The 20,348-nt window shown below is 47.1% G+C and overlaps 7 protein-coding genes across 7 annotated transcripts; 3 read left to right on the forward strand and 4 right to left on the reverse strand.

Annotated features, from left to right (window-relative positions):
- Positions 1 to 479: 479 nt before the first annotated feature.
- On the reverse strand, positions 480 to 2,260 carry L228DRAFT_236326 (hypothetical protein; the record flags this gene model as incomplete). The annotated part of the gene is made up of 2 exons (XM_018330813.1): positions 480 to 992; positions 1,043 to 2,260. 2 exons carry the CDS (start codon positions 2,258 to 2,260, stop codon positions 480 to 482), a joined length of 1,731 nt encoding a protein of 576 aa, XP_018190760.1.
- Positions 2,261 to 3,534: 1,274 nt separating this feature from the next.
- L228DRAFT_63924 (NAF1-domain-containing protein) lies at positions 3,535 to 5,864 on the reverse strand. The gene has a single exon (XM_018336792.1). It carries the CDS (start codon positions 5,712 to 5,714, stop codon positions 3,888 to 3,890), a length of 1,827 nt encoding a protein of 608 aa, XP_018190761.1. The 5' UTR covers positions 5,715 to 5,864; the 3' UTR covers positions 3,535 to 3,887.
- Positions 5,865 to 6,234: 370 nt separating this feature from the next.
- L228DRAFT_265682 (glycosyltransferase family 22 protein) lies at positions 6,235 to 10,715 on the forward strand (the record flags this gene model as incomplete). The annotated part of the gene is made up of 9 exons (XM_018334748.1): positions 6,235 to 6,305; positions 6,377 to 7,064; positions 7,119 to 7,913; positions 7,964 to 8,227; positions 9,400 to 9,527; positions 9,597 to 9,649; positions 9,702 to 9,825; positions 9,872 to 10,381; positions 10,463 to 10,715. 9 exons carry the CDS (start codon positions 6,235 to 6,237, stop codon positions 10,713 to 10,715), a joined length of 2,886 nt encoding a protein of 961 aa, XP_018190762.1.
- A 334-nt stretch (positions 10,716 to 11,049) lies between these two features.
- On the reverse strand, positions 11,050 to 12,489 carry L228DRAFT_265683 (hypothetical protein; the record flags this gene model as incomplete). Its single annotated transcript, XM_018334749.1, has 2 exons — positions 11,050 to 12,294; positions 12,346 to 12,489. The coding sequence occupies 2 exons, from the start codon at positions 12,487 to 12,489 to the stop codon at positions 11,050 to 11,052; spliced, it is 1,389 nt and encodes a 462-aa protein (XP_018190763.1).
- Positions 12,490 to 13,581: 1,092 nt separating this feature from the next.
- On the reverse strand, positions 13,582 to 14,647 carry L228DRAFT_255123 (histone cluster 1, H3g protein). The gene is made up of 4 exons (XM_018333871.1): positions 14,392 to 14,647; positions 14,233 to 14,340; positions 13,945 to 14,172; positions 13,582 to 13,894 (listed from the first exon to the last, which is right to left on the reverse strand). The coding sequence occupies exons 1-4, from the start codon at positions 14,414 to 14,416 to the stop codon at positions 13,845 to 13,847; spliced, it is 411 nt and encodes a 136-aa protein (XP_018190764.1). The 5' UTR covers positions 14,417 to 14,647; the 3' UTR covers positions 13,582 to 13,844.
- Positions 14,648 to 15,472: 825 nt separating this feature from the next.
- L228DRAFT_207716 (histone H4) lies at positions 15,473 to 15,881 on the forward strand (the record flags this gene model as incomplete). The annotated part of the gene is made up of 3 exons (XM_018329733.1): positions 15,473 to 15,608; positions 15,663 to 15,800; positions 15,856 to 15,881. Coding segments are annotated over 3 exons (300 nt in total), but the record flags the coding sequence as incomplete, so codon positions are not given.
- A 2,389-nt stretch (positions 15,882 to 18,270) lies between these two features.
- L228DRAFT_265686 (hypothetical protein) lies at positions 18,271 to 20,313 on the forward strand (the record flags this gene model as incomplete). Its single annotated transcript, XM_018334750.1, has 1 exon — positions 18,271 to 20,313. One exon carries the CDS (start codon positions 18,271 to 18,273, stop codon positions 20,311 to 20,313), a length of 2,043 nt encoding a protein of 680 aa, XP_018190766.1.
- Between the last annotated feature and the right edge of the window lie 35 nt (positions 20,314 to 20,348).

Below are 20,348 nucleotides of genomic sequence, written 5' to 3' on the forward strand. Positions count from 1 at the left end.
TTTTTTCCTCACAGCGGGAAATTTGCGACAGCTAATCATGCGCACCACAAGTCACTAGAAGGACCAGTGCCGCATAAAAGTTTAGAAAAGCGTTAGACCTCCAAAAGGATTATTGTTCAAATATCATAACTATATGCAAATAAATTGAGACATGCAAATGAAGAAAGGCCGGCTAAATACTTCAGGTATGAGAAAGGAGATTGCAAGGTACGGGAAGAAGGGCAAGTCTCTCAGCATAAAACGTTATCAAATAATAAATGTGGATGAGGAGTCATATATTCAACTTGGAGCTTTCCTCGGATTGGTCAACTTTCTAACCTCAATCCTCTATCCAATATTTTAAGACGAAAATATTGGTAAGGTCATCCAATAAGACGTGGAAACCATTGCGATGAATACCCATACATGTCGATCCCGCAGGAGAAAGAGTACGGCTGCGACGTATCAACGTACCTTTCACAAAGAATGTTCAGGGGAGACTAGAGAGCCTGGCCGGGCACCGGTTTCCGATTCAATGCTGGCCTTGCTTGGATGTGTGGTTGGTTACCAAGACTCATTCGATGGGTAGCTTCATGATGGATAGGAGCTGCCCGCTCTAAAGAAGACGTAATTGAGACCAAGGCTTGACTTTCAGAGTTGCACCTCGGCCGAGTGTTCATCGTCATTGAATGTTCGTTTCGGGTATCAGGATCGGGCAAGGTGCTTTTGACCTGCCCGTCACTATCTGAAAGAGAGGTTGAGGGACTCCCACACGCGGTTTGCGGCGTGTGCCGTTCCTCGTTTGGCTCTCCGAGGGAGCTTGACACTGGGGAGGAAGAATCTGTTGGAGAGCTTGACGCTTCATCCAGCTTTTGAAAAATTGCCTCGGACGGTGCAGGGTCAAGGATGCGAGACGGCTTATGATCTCCAATGCGTGGTTTCAAAGGATTGGCTGATAAGCAAGTGCGTGGAACAACTCCTTGCTGAGACCGATCTAAGCGGATACACAAAGCCTAGACGCTTATTAGTCAAGTGAATTGTCTGCTCCGACAGGTCAACATACCCAACCATCATCATATTCATGTAAGAGCCGCACCAGCTGGCCAGCATGCAATTCTAGTTCGTCGTCCATAGAAGGCTTAAAATCCATCTGAACCCGATGCACGTTCAACATAATTGGACCTTGAAAAGGTGCATTACCCTTCGGCTGGGAAGGCATGATGCAGCCCGAATTTTTGGCATCTACTGTCGTTGCAGAAGTTTGCGCGGGGTTCAGCTCGGTGACACTTTCGTAATGAGATGCTGTAGTTACTGTTGCCTCTGGATCTGGCCTAGGAACAGCAGATGCAACACCAACGTTCTGACTCTCCGAGGACTGTGAAGCCGTTTCTTGGCCGCGTACTCCGTCTGTCTGTGTCTGGGGCTGTGCCATTGCTTGCGCATCGTTATATTCCCCATGATATGATCTCTCTGCATGATTACCAAATGGGTTTCGGGGATTGTTGAATTGGTTAGCTTCGCCGAATTCCTGTTTCTGCCCTTCTCCCAGCTGTGATGGCAGTACCGACGAGATTTGCTTGGCTTTGGTAGGAGCCACGCCGTCTGGTGAGGGAGCATTGGGCGAGGCGAGAGTTGAGTTTCTGTGGCGGCCAAGCATTGGCAGAAGCGCAGCGACAGGTTTCAGGCTTAACCTCGGAGCGGCCGCAGTCGTCATCACAAGACTTGAGGTTGACGAGCCAGGATTTGTGGAACTGGCAGAAACGCCGCGAGATTTGGTTTTCTCATCATTTGCTTTGCCGTATGTTGATCGCTGCTGCTGCTTTTTTCGGCGAATCAGGAAAAGTACCAAAGCCAGACCCAAGCCCAGCCCGGCCAAAACACCAAGGGCAAGGCCTGCTTTGGCCCCACTGCCCATACTGGTCGAGTTTGAAGAAGGTTCCGGTTTTGCAGTTGTAGTTTCGACAACAGCCGTCGAGCTCGAGGAAGCAGTCAAAGCTGCAGATGCTGCACGTAAATTGCTGCTTGATCCGACACTGGGAGCTTGAACATTCATGTTGCCCTGTGATGAAGCAGCAGAGCCGCGACCAACTGCTGAGCCTGATCCCGTAGGCGCAGCCTGCTGTTTTGCATCCGTAGCAGTCAAAGGGGCCAAAGTCGAGTACCCTCCAATTGGGCCATCAAATGTTTTGGATGCGGTGACATAAACTACGGTTACGATGGTTTCGGTGTCATCTGGTCGTCGTGCAAAAAGTCCTCTGTCGTCTGAATCTTCAATAGGCATTTCAAGCCGTTGTCGATGACGACGAGCATGATGCGTTGAATGTCGCATATTATAAGATGAAGGTCCTCTCGGGGTAAGCTTTTTATAGATATCTTATTTTTTATTTTTATTTTCGCTGGTGGAATCAAATCCGGGAAAAACACATCCGGTTGAGGACAGCAATGAACGATCTTGAGACGAGTGCAGTTGTATTCAGCAGTGTAGGTGCACGCGGATATGGCCTGAAGGGAAACGGCGCCAGAAAATGAATGAATACTCTCTTCACAAACAATTCAATTGTAGGGAATGGACTGGTAAGATCTGAGAAAATGAGTGTGGCAGTGAAAGAATGTTAGGTCCAATTAGACCAAGCAATCAATGAGTGATGAGCATGCATACCACATCAAGGAGGGAGAAAAGAGAAGAGGAGTAGGTGAGCTTAAGTTGGCGTGTCCTGCGCAATTTAGTACGAAAGGTACATTGGCAAAAGCTTGGCCAAATGGACAGAAGAGATTGTGTTCGGTCAGATGCAAAATCTGACAGCGTGACAATATAAGTACGTAGAGTCACTTCACCTTAATTTGATTAAAGGTCATTCAATACCCTTCATTGGTTTTCTTTGGCCCCTACAACGCTTTTGTTTTTCATTGTTATCATGGTCATTGTATTTTGGAGAAATGTTTTCACATGATTGCCTCATCAGCATGCTCTCGCATCTTCGAATTATATGTGTTTACGCTACTTCTGTATACTGAAGAAGAATTAAGGGGTCAGGAAGGGGGCCATTCCATTCTCTACTTCGTTGAGTTACCTGCAATCCAAAGACAAGGCTGTGTATGACGATGTTTCCTTTTAGAGGAAGGTTTGCTTCAGGGACGTAACCTTTCAGGTCGTTCCGTGTGAAGTTAGTCCATATTAGGAATGGTTGGCGACTCCTTTCCATTTTATTTCAGGGTGCCGTCCTGATCTGAGTGTTTCAGAAACGGCCAGTCATCAAACAACCCTTTTTTTAGGGACGTTGGACTGTGACGGGGAAGCGTTAGGAGCAATAACAACAGCACGCCCTACAATGATAATCATGATGCACGAAGCTGAATTTCGATACATTTATACTCCTTCAAAATTTCAACTCATCATATTGCTCAGAAAATTGATCCGATGCGCCCTAACCGGCACCCAAGTGATCTCCTCCTGGTACCATCACTGTCCATCAGTCCTGATAGCCAGAATGAAGTCTTCCAGCAGCGTAAAATGACGGCTATACCATGAGCCATTAACTACCTGATATTAGCAGTGGCTTTGCCGTTCTCTGTATGTATCACGGCGTTTATTCTCCCTGGGTTTGCAACACGAGAAAAAAGGTATAGGGATACATGGGGAATGGAACTTCTCATCCTCCCTTCCTGTTTCCCCTTTCCCCCGGGTAACATTCCTCGCTCTCTTTGTAGAATCAAAAAGCGGCGTGCACGCAAAACCATCAAGGAGATTTGAGGGATAGCAAGGGAGGGGTTCGCCATCATAAGGCATGACATTAATTGCCGAGTTTTAGCAATGCGAACGGATGTTCCTGATGATTCATCTGTGCTTTGGCAACTCAGCAGCCGCCGTAGTTAAAGAAGGTGCAATTTGCGTAGCCTTCTTGTGTCTCTCAAGAGGCAGGATTTTGACTCAAGCTCCGGAGAATGTTGAGCTTTTCTTGCGCGGCGCGAAAGGCAGCATCAGAGTCTGATTCATTTGTGACGGTGTTGGCAGTGTCCGCCGGTGTTCGCACGTTATGTGGAGGATGCTGTACTGAAGAAAAAGAGCCGCTATTGCCGGGCGCAACCTGTGATGGCGACGCAGTTACTGTTGGATCGAATCCTGACTGCTGATTGAAGAAGAAAGCTGGATTAACAAAAGCGCCAGGCTGCAGGCTAGCGCCAGAATTGGGCATTGGTTGATGCAGCATATTCGGTCCGGCAAAGAATGGATTCGCAGCCGCGCCGTAGCCCTGAGGCCACACAAAAGGTTGTGGAGGATAAAAATGCTGGAATGGCACCGGTGCCTGTTGCAAAGGCGCATACTGTCCGAAACCCGCAGAAGGGATCATAGGCGTTGCACCGCCAAAACGATCGGTCGAACTGACAGCGCTATTAGCAGGCATCGCACGATTAGACATTCGCTGGTCTTCGGCGCTGGGACCACGATTTCTGAAATTGCCTTGTCGGCGGCCAGATGAACGTCTATCACGATGCATTGAGTCTTTCGATCCCCGTGCGGGCCTTGCATAGCCGGGGACATCCACTGTGGCGTGGCCCTCCACAGGGGCTTCCCCCCCAGCCATCATCTCATGTAAGTTAGACGGTCTTGCCAAAGGCGTGTAGAGTTCATCCTCTTTGTCCAAATCAGCTCTTTGGGGCAAAGCCTTGAGTCCTCTGTTCGGTGCCGTTATCCCAGGTCCGGATTTTGAAGCTTTCCTTGCTTGCCGCTCCTGCTTTAGTCTCTTTTTGTACTCCGCTTCAGCTTCATCATCAGAGAACTCTACCTCCTCTTCTCCAATTTCCTCATCATGCAGATTGGAAGCATCAGAGCCCTTCAACGCCTTGAGCGGTTGTGTGAAGACAAAGGAAGAATGCCTTTCCACGTAGAAAACTCTCGTACCTGTTGAAATTCCGAGCTCACGTATATCATCAGCGTTTCGAAACCTCACTGAATAGAGAGGCTGCTCAACCCTTCCTAGAGTATCCGCAATGACACCAATGATTTTTCGGTCTTCCAGACAGACAACAGACCCAGACTCTAGGACCTGATATTCACCTGATATCTTTGCCTTGATAAGGATGAGATTTTCAACCACATGTTCCACGGCCCCAAGCTCTGGGACGTTCACGTCCTTGGTAAGATCAATATCTGGTCTGATGACCTCTTCGTCGGGTTGCTCATTCTTCGTACGAAGCCGTCCACCAGAAGAATTCCCTTTTGAGGCCTTTCCATGTCCTTCGTCATCAGAAACAGCATCCTGCATGAGTATCCTAGCCTGTTCCTCCGGATCCAACAGCTCATACTCTTCGTCGTCACTCTCTTCTTCCGACGACTCATCGCTGCTGCTGTCAGAGGATGAGGACTCCGCATCTGAAGAATCAAATCGCCATTCAGCATCCTTGTCTCCCCTGTTCATCTCAGCCGCACGAAGAAACTCTGGGTCGAGCTTCAATCCAGGCTGTGATGAAGTACCTTGATCAGACAGTTGCTGTTGTTGCGAAGGTGTGGCAGCGGTTGTGGCGGGTCCTCTGGGTCCCATATCTACCGGCACCGCCGGGGGTGCATTCACTGGGCCAGCATCAAGAGTGCCTCCAGGAGGGGTAGCAGAGTCCGTTTCCATAACCCCGTCTAAGCGCAAAAGCGACTGAGACCCCTCGACTTGCTTGCCTTGTAACGAATGCGATGCCACAGTACTCTCCTTCGAAACTTCTGCCTGCTCCATTTTACCGAACATGCGACATTCCCTTGCTCGTATTCTAAAGCAGACTTGAATTCGATGCGATAGCGCGGAATGAACAGGCCGTTTATTTTCCAGAGAGCGGTCAATGATCTCTCTACCACTGCCAATCTGGCACGAGAAAATTTTTGGATATAAATTTACCAGATACGCTAACTAGAGACTAAAAAACGTGGGGCTCTTCCTCGCTCGGTCCTTAGGGGTCGTCGCGGTTCAGGTGCGAGACGTGTTTACCCAGTACGTACCGCTCAAAGTCGTTACCACTACCTACCTACCTTATAAGTACAGACGAGAAAATGAATTTGTACACGCTGCGTACCAGAACGATGTGTGCCGGTAGCGTCATGCCTAGATTCATCACCAGGACGAGGCTAGGAGAGGGGTACCGGGGTACCTCTCCACAACTGCGATCTAAGAGGGCCAACTTCACAGGTCAATCGATAGCACCACGAGCTCCCCAACAGCTACAGCGTGGTGCCTCAACATCGACGTTCTTTTTCTCTGCTCCTCGGTCATAATGGCGGATGCCAGGAGCAGCCTCGAGCGCAACCACTCTGATGCCGCTGTGTCGAAGAAGCCTGTTAAGGGGTAATTGTTCCACCAGAAGCCTTTGTGTCACGACGACTCAATGAACTCGATCTGATTAACACCTTTGTCAGGTCGTTGCAGAATCGTACGCCTGAATGCTTAGTACAACCAATTATCGCCTTTTACTGCTTCCTCGGCGTCAATATACTGGCTGCCGCCTACAGTCCTATTCAGGATTGCGATGAGACGTATAATTACTGGGAGCCAACCCATTACTTGACACATGGATATGGCTTTCAGACATGGGAATATTCACCCGTATATGCGATTCGAAGTTGGCTTTATATCAGCTTTCATGCCATCATTATCAAGTTTGGGTCGCTCTTGCCATTTGTCTCTACCAAGACTTCAGAGTTCTATCTCCTCCGCGGAGTATTTGCCCTAATATGTTCTGGTTGTGAGACGCGGTTGTTCTATATTATTTCAAGGTCATTGAACCCCAGAATCGGGATCATCTTTGCCCTAGTCATGCTCTCGAGTCCGGGCTTGTTCCATGCGTCCGTATCCTACCTACCTTCCAGCTTCACCATGTATTCAACGATGCTGGGAATGGCGGCTTTCATGGACTGGAAAGGAGGGCTCAAAACAGCTCAGGGTATCTTCTGGTTTGCAGCTGGGGGTTTTGTTGGCTGGCCATTTGCTTCACTATTGATGCTTCCCTTTCTGGCTGAGGAACTGTTGCTTGCTTGCTTAAGCCGGCAAGGAATCGAAACCGTTACCAGAATAGTAGATGGCACTGTAAGATCTCTGCTTGCACTTGTAAGTTTGTTTCTCATTCGAAATTTTATGTTGATATCGCTGACCCCAATTCAGGCCTTGGAAGTTTGCATTGATTCGTATTTCTACAAAAAGCTTGTTGCAGTGCCATTCAATATTGTTTGGTATAACGTGCTCGGCGGGTCCAGCAAAGGACCTGACCTGTACGGCGTTGAGCCATGGCACTTTTATTTGCGTAACCTACTTCTCAACTTCAATATCTGGTTTATTCTTGCTCTCAGCGCCCTGCCACTGCTCTTTCTACAGTTCCATTTCAGTCATAGCTCGACTTCAACCCAAACTAGACTTCGAAATTTGGTATTCGTACTGCCATTCTATATCTGGCTGACCGTTTTCAGCGTTCAACCTCACAAAGAGGAAAGATTTATGTACCCCAGCTATCCCTGCTTGGCAGTCAATGCGGCAATTTCTCTTCACATTTTGCTCTCTGCCATGGGAAGTTCAAATCCAAGAGCTATTTTTTCTCGAATTCCACCAAAATTAAAATTGGCTCTGGCCACGGCCTTGGTCCTTGTGGCTATTGATGCCGGAGCTTTAAGAGCCGTCGGCATTGTTACAGCTTACTCGGCGCCGCTGAAAATCTACGGACCCCTTCATGGGCTGATTCCTACACGACCGGGCGATACTGTTTGCTTAGGTAAAGAGTGGTACAGATTCCCCTCGTCCTATTTTTTACCTCAAGGAGTCCGGGCAAAATTCATCAAGAGCGAATTTGCAGGACTGCTCCCAGGAGAATTCAGCGAGGCGTCGCACGGTTTCGGCGTTTTTGCTGGCACTTACCTTGTGCCTCCTGGAATGAATGATGAGAATAAGGAAGATTTTGGAAAATATGTGCGTATTCGTTCCACAACATCAAAGGCTCTAATCTAACAATTTTCCAGACTGATTTATCTCATTGTTCCTTCTTGGTGGATTCCTATTTTCCCGAATCACAGACGACTGAACTTGAGCCTCATTATGTTCTTGAAAAGCAAAAATGGGAGGAGGTCATCTGTGTCAGTTTCCTTGACGGCGCTCGCACCAGTCTTTTGGGTCGTACTTTATGGATCCCGGGCATTTCTTTGTTGCCCGAAAGATTTCAAAGAAAATGGGGTCGTTACTGTCTGCTCCGTCGCCGACACGAATTTGCAGATCCCACACTATCAGTAAGCGAAGGCATAACTGCAACTTAGAGAAGATCGTTCTCTCCGGCTTGCATATTCAAATGGAGAGTAGAGCTGAGCCAGAAAAGATGCGCCTGTAAAGACAGGAAGGGGAATGCAATGTCGAAATATTAGATCACCAATTATGTATATTATGATTGTTCTTTCTACCGAATTTTCCCAGTCAGAAATTTTCCGTAAAAGAGAAAACTCAATGGACAAAAATGGAAAGAGAGAAAAGGCAGCCTTGGGATGTGCTCAGCACTTTGCCTAAGTTTCGATGGGTCTTTAGCGGAGGCGGGGTCGTTTAGCTATCTTAGGAAATTGTTTCCCTTCCTCGCTGGCTAGAATTAGTTACAAGTCCCTCCATTGACTGATTTGCCTCTCCTAGGTAAAAGTAGCAGATTGATAACTAGGTACCTTACCTTACGCACAGCAACCTCAACACTTGGCTTGCGGGTTCGGGATTGGCAGAAAATTACGGTAAGCTCTAATTTCGACGAGTAAAGTTCGAAACGCAGTCTCTATCCAATTACCTTATCTTCTCCACCAATACAGAGATAACAATTAAAGCACCGTACAGGAAAGGTAAAGCAAGAGCTAGATAGCGCAATGCCATTCGTGACATACTGTTGGTTCAGCCTGTCATGCATATACATTATCGCGAGATATATATATATATATGTGTGTGCGTGTATGACGGGGTTTGGCATTTGCAATGGCATCGAGAAACATCTCACAGAACGAATATCATACTACCAAACTGCATTACCTTTCAATAAGGCACACTTTCTCACCGCGCTCAAAAGCTCGTCGGTGCCGTCTTCTGCCGCCGGCTAAATCACAACTCTCCGCAGCCGAATCTGATTCTCTCTAATTAGAGGGCTCCAAAACTCAGAGAATGATTGAACTGGCGACCGCGAAAAAGTCTCCCAATTTTTATTATCCAATAGAGAGAAACGGCGGCTTTGCCCTTCACTTTCCGCCCGCTTTATATATCGCCGCCTTTGCCGCGGCTGGGTTTGCTTGGCTTTACTTTTATGTGAACCACAGGGTCAAAGCACGGTCTTCGAGCCGATTACACCTTGGGATACCGACAAGGTCGGCACACTCTGACAAAAGCAAGAAAAACAATCCGAGCGGTTCGTTACAAAATCTCACTCGTTCGAAATTAGAGGTCAAAAACTCACGGAGATCAAGGCTATGTTTCTAGTGATTTTAAGCGGCCTGTAGCATCGCCGTACCCTGGTTGGAGTGTAGAGACTACCAAGCCGCTACCGTACAGGCCCTTCAGATATGGCCCGTAAGTTGATATTGCCCAGTGATCCCAACTACTCTTGTCAATGAGATAAAAATAGCTGATTTCATCAAGGAAATATCACATTACTATGGGGCTGCGCACTATGCAATGGGATGACTGGATAGGTGATTGGTTTCTTGTGCGATTGCGAAAGCATCTGTGTTGACAATTCTCCAGAGCTTGACAACCAATTTCGTAAATTCCACTCAGAGAAGGCTCGACGAATAAAAGAGCGTGGTAATAAATGTTGCAAGACAGCTCCAGTCGCGTTCGATGGTGCTGTGGAATTACTCGAGGAGTTGTAAGTCTTCAGCTTGCCGTAGTCTAATAAACGCTGACGTCCTTAGATGCGATTACCTACCACAGCGTTATCCTAGTCTCTTTCGAAAGACCCCAGCCGGAATGGACAATTTATTAACAAAGGAGTCATTCAACATCTTCCAGCGGCCACTTTCTGAAGACCCAATGGCAATGGCCGCACGGATGGTTCAGGATGATTTAGCGATTATGTTCGAAGGACCAGATGGTCAGTACTATCTTCTTGCTGGAGCTATACTTCTTGCAGGATTTTGGCGGCTCGAAGATAAGTTTGGGATGCCCTTGTCTGAAATACACACTTCAGGCGACGTTCCCGGATTCAAAGAGAAGTTAGAGAAAGGCATGAACAACTTTTTCCGACGAGTGAAACCTGAGTCCCCAGTACTGCGCAACAATTATTTCATCCAAGTCGATGATAATTTAGCCTGGAGTAAGAGTATCGGGGACGAGGATGCGCAGGGAATTGGGTGGAATACTGCCGAGAAAGACCAGGCAATCCAGCACCACTGGTTTAGGAGTGAACGCCAAAGCTTGAGAAGGTAAAGCAAGACTCACTGTCCGCTAAAAGTGGCGCAATGACAAATAAAATCGATCTGATAAGTTTCTTACAACTGAACTAGGCTACCACGCTCCGGCGGCGTGGTGTTTACGATCCGAACGTATTTTCACCCTATCAAAGAGATAGCTGAGGAACCTTTCGTCCCGGGCAGATTAGCATCCGCCATCCGAAGCTGGGGCGACGACGTGGCCAAATATAAAGGACGAGAAAAATATGGTAAAGTACTGCTGGAATACCTGGACAAGAAATCCGAAGAGCAGCAAGCACGTGGTCTAGTCGATCACGGGGGGGAGTTTAATTCGTATCCATTTTGATCAGACTCGAGCTAACCAAGAAACAAACCTACCTCTCGGAGGGTTGGCCATGGGGGCCGTCATTCGCCGAGATTATTCTTAGCAGAAATAAAGGCAGAGGCGGAGGGACGAGATGGACAAACTTTCCACTGCTCTCTAATATTGACTGAATCTGGGAGGTGTGCGTGGACTGCTGGCTAGAAATCCGTTTAATGGTTTACGAATTTTTTAGAGGCAAATTTTCCTCAATAAGTTGAATCCAAATGACTCTCTGGTTGAGCCAAAATGCCTCGCATCGTACGAAATTCCGGAGTGAATGAGTATCAGTTCTTATGAAGTCAAGGCGCTTGACGCCCTATATGACTGGCTTTCCTAGGACGCGCAATTGATGAGTACGTCTAGCTTCCGCAACTTTGGCCTTACGCCATGTACAATCCTCCGCAAATTCGCACATCCTACACTTATAAGCCTCCTCAATCACCACTCCGCGGGCCTCCCTCTCACCCTTCCACCATTTCAGTATATCCGCGAGGTAGTCTCGCAAGACTTTTTCTTCATAATTGAAAGCTTTGATACCCAGGATATTACAACTCAGTTGGCTTCGATATTCCACTCGCAATGTCTCCGCAACGTTTTCAGCTCCTTCTGGTAAGGCTTTTCGGAACTCATGGATCATGGCTGCCCATAATCTCTCAAGCGAATTGTTTTCGATCGCAACACCAGCCATATCTTGTATCCTGACATCACTGGCTTGAGCTTCAGGGCGGATGGACTTTTCGCCGGATGAGCAATATGAATTTTTGATTTGTTCAGTGAAAGACTCGCTGAACGTCTTAGAGGAATCCAACTGGTACCTGGCGAAGATCAGACGGGGATCAACCCGATCAGTTGCCAGTTCTGTCAAAAGTCGTCGATACAACATAAGCTGCATCATTGTAGGTCTAAAAGATACCCCTTTCGGCAAAGAATTTGACGCCCGAGTCTTGACGTCCGTTACAAAGATTTGAAACGGACGCTTTCTCGCCGCAGTCCCAGAAGCTAAGGTATGGTCGGGTTCCTCGGAGAATTGAATGTGGAATTGATTTCTCCTTCGGGATGGTGCCCTTTCAAGATCCAGACTCGCCCACTGGATTGTATCCGCCGGATGCTCGTTTGGGTGGAACAAAGAGAGTTGATCAATGATGCCATTGACGACCAAGCCGTCAATCGTGCCCCATAGCTCGAATTCTCGTGTCATACCAGTTTTTCTGAGCATGCGAAGACCTTGGATATTGTTCAATATCCGGAGACCCATCGCATCCTCGGGATTCCTAACTTCTATCATTACGGGTTTGTACACTTCTTCTTCAAGTGATTTATGAATGTCAGAGCCTTGTTTCATTGCAGAAGTGCGTCTTTTCTTGCCGTATTTGCTCAAAATATACCAATATTGCAATTCGCACCAGGACGGACATACAAGGTCTGTGACGGAGAGCGGCTTTCTCGGAGCTGTTCGGAAAAGTTCCAAAGGTGACCGTTTCCCTTGGCCTGCAATATCGGAAGCATTGTCGTGGATCGATGACGGTTCAAGATGATCAATCGTTTCCCCCGTTACTAGCCTCTTTTTGTCAGTTAGCTGCCGGCTAAGTGGAGGAGATTGCGAAATTATTACCATACGCGGGACTCGAGCCCTCATCATCCTGGGTTGATAAACAAATCCTCTCCCTCCATTTCGTGCTTTGAATTGGATCATTGGATTGAAACGATCCAACTGAATAAGTCGCCGCACAATGCCGTGTGTCAGCTTGGAGAACATCTTTGCTCGCCCCGGCAGCTTGTGAAGGTGTCAACGGTTCGGGTTGGAGAGTTGTTAGCAACTGTTCCAATATTTTCTCCTCCTCTTGAGAGAAATCGGACCCATACGAACTTTCATTAGACTCAAAATTCAGTGTCATCTTATCAGTTCGCCAGAGCAAGAATCTCAACTTATTCTGGTTCAAAAATGGAAAGGTTGGGATGGCATCATGCAAAGAAAGCTGGTCCAATTTTCGAGCCGCTAAATCGAACGACGCACTTGTCGTTTCCTGACTAACTTGCGATTGAGGATTGAGCTGTCAGGGCTATCAGATTGGATCCTATATCAGAGAGTTTGAATGACACGATTATCCCCTAGACTTCTAACCTTAAGTCTATTGGTGCATGCCGTCACACCTTTGCAAGAACCTGTCTAGGTTCGTTGAAGAAGATGAATCATCGAAAAAGCCTGTGGCGAATGAGGACGTAATGAATTTCGCATGATACCAGTCTTAGCCCCTCCCCCCAGCGATAAGGCTTCGCTTCAACGCTTCTTTTGCTACGGAGTATTGATGAACTGATGATGAGAATCTCAAGAAAATGTATGGAGCCGACGTCATTTCGCACGAACAATCGGCTACGAAATAAAGTATAACGCGCCATTTTAGGGGAGAAATGTCGCGTTTTGGAGCTATCTAACGCCTAGAATAATGATAGAGAATTGTTCCCTGCGATTGGTGTCGCAATTACTTCTGCTCCTTGCTGCATATACTAATATCCATTGTGTGTGTTGTTTCATTGATCATGGTGAAGAAATCGGGAGCGAATGGTGATTATTGTTCTACTCCTACATATACGTGGGCGTATATCGGAAGGCAATGTGGCTCTAGGCATCAAAGCACTCACTGGAAGAAATGATCGTGAATAATCTGAAATATTTGGTAATGTACCTCAAAGGGTGATTCACTCAAAATTTTCTATAGATCATCCGCAAGTGTTAGTTATATCTATTTACTTGTTCACAATGATTTAGTATAACTATGCGAAATCAGAGGGTACTAGCGAGTGACTTCAACTCGCTATCAGGTGAATACGATTTAAAAAGGGAAGAATATCGTCCTTTCATGGATTTCGTGCGTAGACCATCATGGTCACCAGATATTGTACAAAGCAGAAAATTGACCATCCCAAAACAGACCCATGAATGAAAAGAAAGCACCGTGCCATTGTCCCGAAATGAAAACAGAAGCCCTTAAACCCCGCTCAAATATCCCAGCAGCAAGTTCCGACTCATTAAAGACGCGCGTTACATCTTTTTGACCAGCACATCAATAGGCCAGGAACTAAAGCGCAGATGTGAAGGAACTCAATACCCAATTAAGAGCGTTCGCCGCGAAGACGACGAGCAAGTTGAATATCCTTGGACTCTGTGGGCAAGTCAGAAAAGGTCGCTCAAACATGCCGGGATGACACTTACGGATTGTGACACGCTTGGCGTGAATGGCACAGAGGTTGGTGTCTTCGAACAGAGAGACGAGGTATGCCTCAACGGACTCCTGAAGAGCGCCGATAGCAGACGACTGGAAACGGAGATCGGACTTGAAATCCTGAGCAATCTCGCGAACAAGGCGCTGGAAAGGGAGCTTTCGGATCAGAAGCTCGGTAGACTTCTGGTACCGACGAATCTCACGAAGAGCGACAGTACCTAGGATAATGTTAGGATGAGGTTATTAAAAGGTCTCAGTTTGTTCGATGAAAGCCTTACCAGGCTTGTAGCGGTGAGGCTTCTTGACACCACCAGTGGAGGGGGCAGACTTGCGAGCAGCCTTAGAAGCCAGCTGCTTACGAGGGGCCTTGCCACCAGTCGACTTGCCTTCGGTATTGTCAGTATATTAATGAATTAAAAATAGTTACATGAACTTACGGGCAGTTTGCTTAGTACGAGCCATGATGCGACCAGCAAGTGATTAAAGATTTGATGGGATTTGATGTAAAGTTGAAATGTGTAATGAAACGAGGTCGCGATCGTTGAATTGTGGCGTGGATGTAAAGGAGAAGCGAGGAGGAAGGGTAGTGTGAGGTTTATGTAGGGATTCGCTTGAGAGGGGTGATCTGGCGCGCCCCTCCCACTCTAGGCAGATACGTGCCACTCGCTAGCGTGTTATTTGTGTCGAAGTTTCGACTGGAAAGCGACTTGGAATTTGGACAATTTACTGCCGAGCTTTCTGCGCCGTAACGGCTTCGGAAATCTGACAATCGCCCAATTGAGTACAGCTAATTTAGACGAGATTCTTTCCATAAGCGGTTAGCGAACCACCAGCGAGAAAGCCCCTGGTTTTCCCCGTAAGTATCGTGGGGATGCGAGGCTTGTACTACACGTACTTCAGTACCTCCATGCGCTAAACATTAGGTAGGGAGGTACCTACCTAGTATCGATATATTGCATCTTTTTGAATACCTTTTCTACGGATTGATCTCAGCGAGTCACAATTTGTTGCAATTTATTTGTCCTTTTTGGGGGAATTATTGTTCTACTAGAATTCTTATGATATAACTATCCTCTATGAAACATTTTGCATATCCCCTCTTGATGCTGACTCAAAATGCTAGTGAGTTTCTACATGTACTTCGAATCTCGTCTATCCTAAAGCCTTATGGGTAAGTTACCGCTACGCAGCCCGCAATTGGACGGTTGGGTAGACCACCAGGGTTAGGTGAGTGATCTAGAATTACCTCGTGTCTGGAGAATCACCATGTTCGCTTCTGGTTTAGCTCATTCTTTCCCAGTGATCCTCTAGTGATTTGGCGACTTCGCAGAAGCAACCTCAAATAGCCGCTCATCCCAATCGCCTCTATTTCACACTAAAGTGCCAGGAAGTTTCGATTTCAACGATTAATTACAGATAATCCCCACATTTGCCTCACTTTCGATCAATCTAAAACAATGACTGGACGTAAGTTTTCAATGTTCGGAGTAGCTTTCAATTATTGACGCTTTTGAAGGTGGCAAGGGCGGAAAGGGCCTTGGAAAGGGGGGTGCCAAGCGTCACCGGAAGATCCTTCGTGACAACATTCAGGGTATTACAAAGCCTGCAATCCGTCGTCTCGCACGTCGTGGTGGTGTCAAGCGTATCTCAGCTAGTAAGTCCATTCTTACGGCAATCTGTATGAATTGTTTCTTACCAAGATATTTAGTGATCTACGAGGAGACCCGTGGTGTTCTGAAATCCTTCTTGGAGAGCGTCATCCGCGATGCAGTGACGTACACCGAACACGCCAAGCGTAAAACCGTTACATCTCTGGATGTAGTGTATGCCCTCAAGAGACAAGGCCGTAAGTTTCATGCAGGTTTTTTAAATATTGATACATCATCTAAGCTCTTCTGCAGGCACTCTTTACGGTTTCGGTGGATAAATTTCTTTCTTTCATGATCTCAGATGTTTTGCATTGGCGGGCTTGTCTGTTCGCTCGTCGGATATTCGACGGTGTGATGGTGCTCGATGACTGGGTATGGTTTGCCACGGTTTTTTAATGGTTTTTGGTCTGTATCATAGGGTCTTTGGCGTTGTGTGACATGGAAAGAGACCTGATCGATCCGTCTCGTGCGGTTATTTAGTCGCGACACAACTTGAAACGCGGTTACGATTGGTTTAGTGAAATTTACTCGTATCTTCAATGATTGAATTTCCTGCAATAGTAGTGTGCTGTGATTTCCTGATTTACGTAGCTGTCTGTCTTCGATATGTATTACTTTTGTTAGGCACTCACCTGATGATTGGAGCTGCGTACGTCTCATTGGCGGCGGCTCCTACGCGCTCTGTGTTTTTCGTCCCACTTTGCTTATCCAGGTGTACGTGCATTGTTTTCGTATAAATTTCAAAAGTTCCGTCGCTCAAGTGTTGAGAAATTGAATATAGAGAGCTGGACCAGCATACGATCCGCGCTCTGTTTTGACTTGGCTAAACCCGCGGCACAACTTGCTAACACTTGGTTTTTTGGGTCAAAAGAAATTTTGAACAGGCTGTGCTCTAGCAATTAGAAGTGAAAGGCTTTAATTTGATAGGGAGCCTTTTGACAAGTCAAACCTCACTTTGCTGGATGAAATTAATCTTTCATAATGGTATCAACTAGGAATTGTCCATGGGTATTCCTTCTTGGAAGAGATAAATGAGACCCGTCGATCATTCCACATTAGCAGTATTAATCGGAGCAGGATATGCACGATATGCCGGTACTAATAATGATAATCACGTGTGGGAGCAGAAGCACGATATATTATATGCTATTCAAATAGGTCATACAGTAGCGCTGACAGTGACCGTTAAGAAATAAGTCAATATAGAACTACGGTGTATGTGTGAAATTGAGAGGATGATAAATGAATACATTTTGATTGTATACGTGCAAGAAGGGGCGATATGCCAGTATCTGTGGGGCCTTTTTTTTTTTTTTTTTTTTGGGCGAAACCAACATTTTATAGATATCTTTGTGCTGTTTTAATGATATGCTTATATTTTTTTATTGTTAATATTTGAAAGAATTATCATTTCAGCTATGCATGTGATTTCCCTCATACTATTTGGATGCAGTAATTGCGAGCCTATGGCCTCGATTTAAATCAACATACTAGAGAGAGCCCCGTTACAACATCACTCACTACCTAATGTTTATAGAAGTCAAGTCTTGCCTCGACTTTCAACACGGCATATTACATGTCCAAGCCACACACTGGATTGCCGAAGAAATCTAGCCAGCAATAAGTGTGGCTATGCAACTTCGCAACATTACAATGCTAGGGTGCGGAGGGTCCGTGCTATCCGACAGAAGGAATGCCCGGCATGACCGAGTGCAAAAAGAAACAGAGGGCTCGATCTGCTGACACTGCGCGCTCGTTCCTACCCTCCCGACCTCGGTTCAAGCTCCCCGAAACAGAAGATTGGACCAAAAAGAGGAAAAGATAGGACCTTCTAGAATGACGCTAGAAGATAATCAGTGACCCGCGTATAGACCATGACGTCAGTATCTCATACCAACCCTCCATGAGACTTGTGCAAGCATGACGATCCCAGCAACTTCGGTGAAGGCGAAGAAGAAGAATGCGATGATGATGATTCTGATAACAACCACAAATTAATTGTCACGAGAGAGGATGCCACAATACAATTTAAGCAAATAATCAAATTTAGACATTCAATTCGAATGACCTAACGAACTTCTATTCATCACTTACATGAATAGAGAAGAGCCCCTATCATTGTTCCTCATAATTCCGATAGAGCAGTCTCCCATCACTACATCATAGGTCGAGTCATACCTCTAACCGGGATATGGCCCCTGCGTTACAGCTGACGTTTTCACACCAATGTTAGAGCCTCGAGTGACGCGCATCTCGTTCTTGGACAATTTCTAAGCCATTCCATCAGCGGATTTCTAGTTCCCTGCCCACACCATCTGCTTCTCCCCCGGAGCACTTCTCGGGCCGAGGACTAATCAAAGCCCGACTCTCCCTGAGGTGCTCACCTAGGACTCCTACGTAGTATATCCAGGTCAGATTTCGCCACCCGCCTTAACTTGACCGTCCTCTCTGCACAATACTATGCTTTTGAGCTACACGCACCAACACAAGTTTACATCAAACAATCATCTATTCCACTTCGACCAAATATCGCCCATATTGCTGAATTCACCAACGAGGGAAATCCCCAGGGCATCTTTGCCAAATCAAAGCTCGACCCTTTCTGATCAGTCGTTATAAATCGAGCTCAGCTCCGTGACGCAGAACCGCACCGAAGCAGGCAATTCCATGTCGACGTATTTCACATCACCGAACCGCAATCAAATCCGAAGAGAAGAAATAATATTTCCGCCTGGTCTGACACATCCCACAGCACAGTACTCGTCGCAGTGCAGTCCGATGCCGTCGACTTCTGGATTGCACCATAGCGATTGGCAGTCCTTTGGGGGACTCGCCCATTTCCGACCACAAGGCACACAATCGCATCCTCCAAAGCCGTCAAGTACGAAGACGCATAGTCGAGCTTTGTCAGGATCGTCCGTAGGATCAAATGGACCGGCATCCCCTCTTGACCAAGCCATTTGTCATCCACATATCGTTCATCAGGATAACCCTTCACTATCTCCCCCTGGTGTCGATTCTGGAATAGACCCCACGACTTTGGAACCAACTATTTCGACACCGATAAAACTAGTCAAACCCCCGCCCACTCCAACGCATACACCAACTCGAGACTCTTTCCTGGCACCGGCATTTCAGAACTATAATCCGTCGAGCCCCAACTCACAATCGAATTTGGCTGCGCAAATGGTAATGAAGCAAGCTCTGATGGACGAACAACATGGGACTGCTGAGGATGAAATTCCTGGATTTGCTTATTCAGGACGACACTCTGTCTCAAGTATGGGGCACGACTCTCCCGCGACTCCGCGAACAAACTATGGTGAGGGCGCTGAAGACTTTGCGCAATCATCCCAAGCTGGTGAGGATCTACCGTTGGCATCAGTAGCGGGGTCTCAGTACTTACCGCTCAACGATACCCTAGATTTCCGCACAGTGCCCAAGCTTGGCAGGACCATTTCAGACATTTATCAGGACGAACTTTTTAATCCCCAATCATCAATACCCACGTCCGTTCCTCCGCCACGCCGTCCGCCAAACAGCATCAATCTCCTATCACCGTACAGAAACGTATTCACCGAACGAATACAAGATGCAAATACAGGTCATATGAATGCAAAATCTCAGTCTCCCGGGAAGGCCTTACCCCGCGAGCGTTCTCCCTTCCGCCAAGGATCACCGTTCGCTCCTCAGATGAGTAGCTATCCACAACCACGATCACAGACTGGTCTCGGATCAGCTGCTCAGCTGCGTGAGTTACAGAAAGCCGAAACCGACGCCCGGGCTTTACGGCCACAGGAGCCAGAAGGAGATGATCTCAGCACGAAGACCATATCCCCCAAGGACGCTCTACTGGATTATCACGAGTCCGAGGAGGATACTAAAATGCCGTTGTTCCACAGCGCAGACGTGGAAAATTACAGCCCCACCCAGCAACCCGGAACTGGTTTCAGTCCGAACAATATACGCAGTGACTTGGAGGATGATGGAACCGATCAAAGTTTCGCCAGTATGGCGACGAGTAGGAGACCAAGTAGCTCCAGTTACTCGACCACCTCTGGGCCACTTCAGCACAGTGTAAACTTCCCATTAGTTCCTCCTTCAGTCACTGGTCCCATCCAGGTGCCGCAACAATATCCGTTCATCCCAACACATAGACGCCAGGAGACAAGTGTTCCTATCAATGGAAATCATTACGAGGTTGCACCGGAGTTTCCAGCTCACTTGACTTCGATGGAATCAAGCATCAGTGAGCCTGGGACGGAAGGGACAGTAGACCTCGTGAAACCCGCGGGTGCAATGGCAGATGGCGGCACGTACACCTGCACGTACCACGGCTGTACCCTCCGTTTCGAAACTCCCGCGAAGCTGCAGAAGCATAAGCGAGAAGGACATCGGCAGTCTACGCCTCAGACAGCTGGCGCAGGCATGACATCAGCGGCGCTCATGCGAAATAGTCAAGCAGGTCCTCACAAATGTGAGCGGATCAACCCATCAACTGGAAAACCTTGCAACACAATATTTTCACGACCATACGATCTTACGAGACACGAAGACACAATCCATAATGCCAGAAAGCAAAAAGTTCGCTGTCGTTATTGCACAGAGGAGAAAACCTTTTCGCGCAATGACGCTTTGACTCGGCATATGCGTGTTGTCCATCCGGAGATCGAATTTATGGGCAAAGTACGTCGAAGACATCAAGAATAGAAAACGAAAACGAAAAGAAAAAAAGAAAAAAAGAA

The sequence above is a fragment of the Xylona heveae genome, assembly GCF_001619985.1.
Source record: "Xylona heveae TC161 unplaced genomic scaffold L228scaffold_2, whole genome shotgun sequence".
Lineage (NCBI taxonomy): Eukaryota > Fungi > Ascomycota > Xylonomycetes > Xylonales > Xylonaceae > Xylona > Xylona heveae.